The sequence below is a fragment of the Rhipicephalus sanguineus genome, chromosome 1, assembly GCF_013339695.2.
Source record: "Rhipicephalus sanguineus isolate Rsan-2018 chromosome 1, BIME_Rsan_1.4, whole genome shotgun sequence".
In the NCBI taxonomy this organism is placed as follows: domain Eukaryota; kingdom Metazoa; phylum Arthropoda; class Arachnida; order Ixodida; family Ixodidae; genus Rhipicephalus; species Rhipicephalus sanguineus.
In genome coordinates, this window is record NC_051176.1 from 6,241,177 (window position 1) to 6,244,368 (window position 3,192).

The 3,192-nt window shown below is 45.8% G+C and overlaps 1 protein-coding gene across 1 annotated transcript; it reads right to left on the reverse strand.

Moving 5' to 3' along the window:
• Positions 1-312: 312 nt before the first annotated feature.
• Positions 313-2,760, reverse strand: LOC125757675 (uncharacterized). Its single transcript, XM_049413521.1, has one exon. It carries the CDS (start codon positions 2,694-2,696, stop codon positions 1,878-1,880), a length of 819 nt encoding a protein of 272 aa, XP_049269478.1. The 5' UTR covers positions 2,697-2,760; the 3' UTR covers positions 313-1,877.
• Between the last annotated feature and the right edge of the window lie 432 nt (positions 2,761-3,192).

The window sequence follows — 3,192 nt, forward strand, 5'->3', positions numbered from 1 at the left end:
TTCTATTTTAGATATTTTTATACACTGAGTGAGAACATACAGGTTATCGTCTAACCACCTGTCGACTCGAAATCCGTTCTGAAGTTCTCCCAAAATATGGTTATGTTCTGCCCATGTTTCTATTTTCATTTTTACTGCTTGCATCGGCAACCTGTATAGTACCGATGTAATGGTTAGTGGTCTATACGAGAGAATCTTATCCTTTTCTTCCTTGCCTTTATAGATTAAGTTCATTCTACTTTTTCGCCAACTGTCCGGAATCTGTCTGTCCTTTAAGCATTTTTCTACGGCTGTCAACATGTCCTTTAAGCATTTTTCTACGGCTGTCAACAATGCTTCTTTAGTCTTATGTCCTAGTTCGTTAATGAGGCTAACGGGAACCCCATCTAAACCCGCGGCAGTGCGCTTTGGAATTTTTCCTTCGGCCTTCTTCCAGTTGAAATTCTCAAGTACTAGCTCTTCCTCGGTTGCTCTCTCCGCCACACTTTTACTCACCGGGGCAATCCCCTGGACGCTCTTTTTAAAAGAATCGGCTGTTACCTTTCGGATGTAACCTAGCGCTTCGTACCCTTCCAATTGATTTCCTCCTTCATCTACAATATATTGTTGCATTGTGACAGACTTCCTACCTAGCGCCTTTATGTGGCTCCAAAATATCCTAGGCGCGGCCTCCTTTTTTTTCGTGAATCTCTGTCACCCAGCGTTCACTTTCACATTTATTTTTGCCTCGACCAATTGCTGTACAACGAATTTTTTCTCTAAATATATTTACCATATTTTCTTGAGTTCGTCCTGCGGCCGCTTCTGCTTTTTGGCCTTTATATGCTCCCGTGATGCTTCGCGTCGCTTCTCGATCGCTTCACGAATGTCCTTGTTCCACCAAATTTTTAGCTTCCTCTTTCCTTTCCAGCAAATAGATTTCTTTTCTTTCCCTATCTCCTTCGTCATTAGATGTAACAGCTCACAATACTCCCAGATCTTGCCTGGTGTTTCGCCTACTTCTTCCTCGACTCTTGCGGCTATATTTATTATTTGTTTGTCATTGAAATACGAGGTGCCAGACTTTGATTCCATGCTCTTATTTTCAGTTTTGTATCCCATTTGTAATGTTATTCGTTTGTGATCACTACCCAAGCTTTTAATCCCTTCCTCGTCTATTCTCATTTCTGTCAGTTTCTGATAAATTCCTTCAGACATGATACAATAATCAATACTTGATTGTTTGTTTCCGACTTCCCACGTGATCTGGTCGTCACATTTAGGCCCCGTGTTAACTATCTCCAGACTATGTTGCTCGGATAGATCTAGTAATAACTTCCCATTGGTGTCTGAATATCCGTCAAGATCATGTATGTGGGCATTCATGTCTCTTAGAAGGATGATTTCGGCCCCATTACCAAATGCCTTAATATCCACACTCATGAAATCCACTATCTCCTGATTCTTTTCTCTGCAGTTATTGATCGTCCACAAGTAGGCCACCTCTAGCCATGTTTCCTTTCCACCTACTGTGCCCAAAACCCAGAGGTGCTCTGAGCACGCCTGTTTCACTCTAACCCATTTAGAGCCGCGGTGAATTAGCATTCCTACACCCCCACCTTTCCTTTCTGATATGATCCTGTTGCACCCTTCCCAAACATAATTTTCAATATGTGGTGGCTCTTCCAAGTCTCTAAGATGTGTTTCCGTAACCGTATAAACGCCTATCTGTTTGTTTAACTGCTCCTCAATTTCTAACCATTTTGCCTTTTTTCTGCCACCCTGCATGTTTATGTAACTAATTGCAACACGCGTCTTCTCCCTTTTCCTTTTACCTTTTTTGTGGTTTTTAGCAATACTACCTGTCAAAGAGTCTTGGTTGTTTTCCCTGTTACTAGCTACCCCGGACTCCGAAGGGCCCGCGTGCCCCCCAAAAAAGCTACTGCGCGTCCTGCCAGTCGCCAGCCCACCTCATGACCAAGCCTCTTACCGAAGTGAATTCTGTCTCTTTGGAAACCAGCCCACCTGTGCACCTCCCTGTTTATATCCACTACCTCGAAACCCTTCTCTCCGCTAATTCGCCATATCTCTTTGTTTGCGTCGACAACCGCCCTTTGCAAGTTGCCGTTGCGCACTGGTACTTCCGGTACTGTGCATACTACAATTTGCACCTGGGGGGACACGGCGCGCATGTCCTCGACCCCTTTCGCCAAGGTTGTCGCTAGTCCTGACGATTCTTTATTCAAGACGTCATTGAGCCCTCGTGCAATTACCACGAGGTTACGTCTGTTAGCTTTAGCTGCGAGTTTTTCACTCGCTTGCCTCATGACTGACCCCAGCGTATGTCCTGGGAACGTCCCTATCGAAACTCTCTTGTCGCCTTTCACCCTCTCATTGATTGCCTCTGCGCATCGGACTAAATTTGAGTTCCCGGCGATAATGACCTGTTCAGACATTCCTTCTGAAACATGCACCTGGCTGCTGACTAGGTGACTAGCGCGGGTCACGGCTGCTTTGTCCCCTCCCTCCCTCAAAACTACTTCCCGGTAGCTGGGCCCTGTGGCCACTGTACCTGCCTTTGTCATGCCTGATGTTCCCTTCGCCTCTCCCCCACGGGGGGTCGTCGCCATAATGCTTCCGCCGTCACCAGCGTCTTCTCTGTTCACTTTGACGACCTTAGATAGGCCCTCCTCGGCTGACCTGAGCCTTTCTCCCATGGCCGTCGTTTTTTCTCACTCTGTCGCCAATGCATTTTCCAGCTCTGCGATTTTCGCCATGGGCCCACTCTGGACCGCCATCATGTTTTCCATTTTTTCCTCGAACTCGCATTGTCTGCACTTGGCGTCACCTTCTTCTGCTTTCTCATCCGCACATACTTCCATCTTCCAACCTATCCCGCACACTGAACACTTTACGGTTTTTTGACCATGGCTAGATCAGTTCACCGATGCCCGCGTGTTGCATAACTGTCACAACAAATAATCACGGCGTACTAAAATACACTGTTCTAAGCCAAAAAGAACCACAATAATAAATAAATACGGTACACTTCAAAACACCTGTGCATGCTCGTGGTCGGTCTACGCGCAGACCTCAGCCTCGTGGTGGCAGGAAAGAAAAACCACAGTACAAAGTACTACGCAAAAAAAAAAAAAACGTGCAACGTAATAGACCCAATCAAGCTTTACGCTAACGCCCTATGTACTCATAAAG

Excerpts from the sequence above, each read along its gene's own strand:
- LOC125757675 (XM_049413521.1), bottom strand. The coding sequence starts at position 2,696 with ATGGGAGAAAGGCTCAGGTCAGCCGAGGAGGGCCTATCTAAGGTCGTC.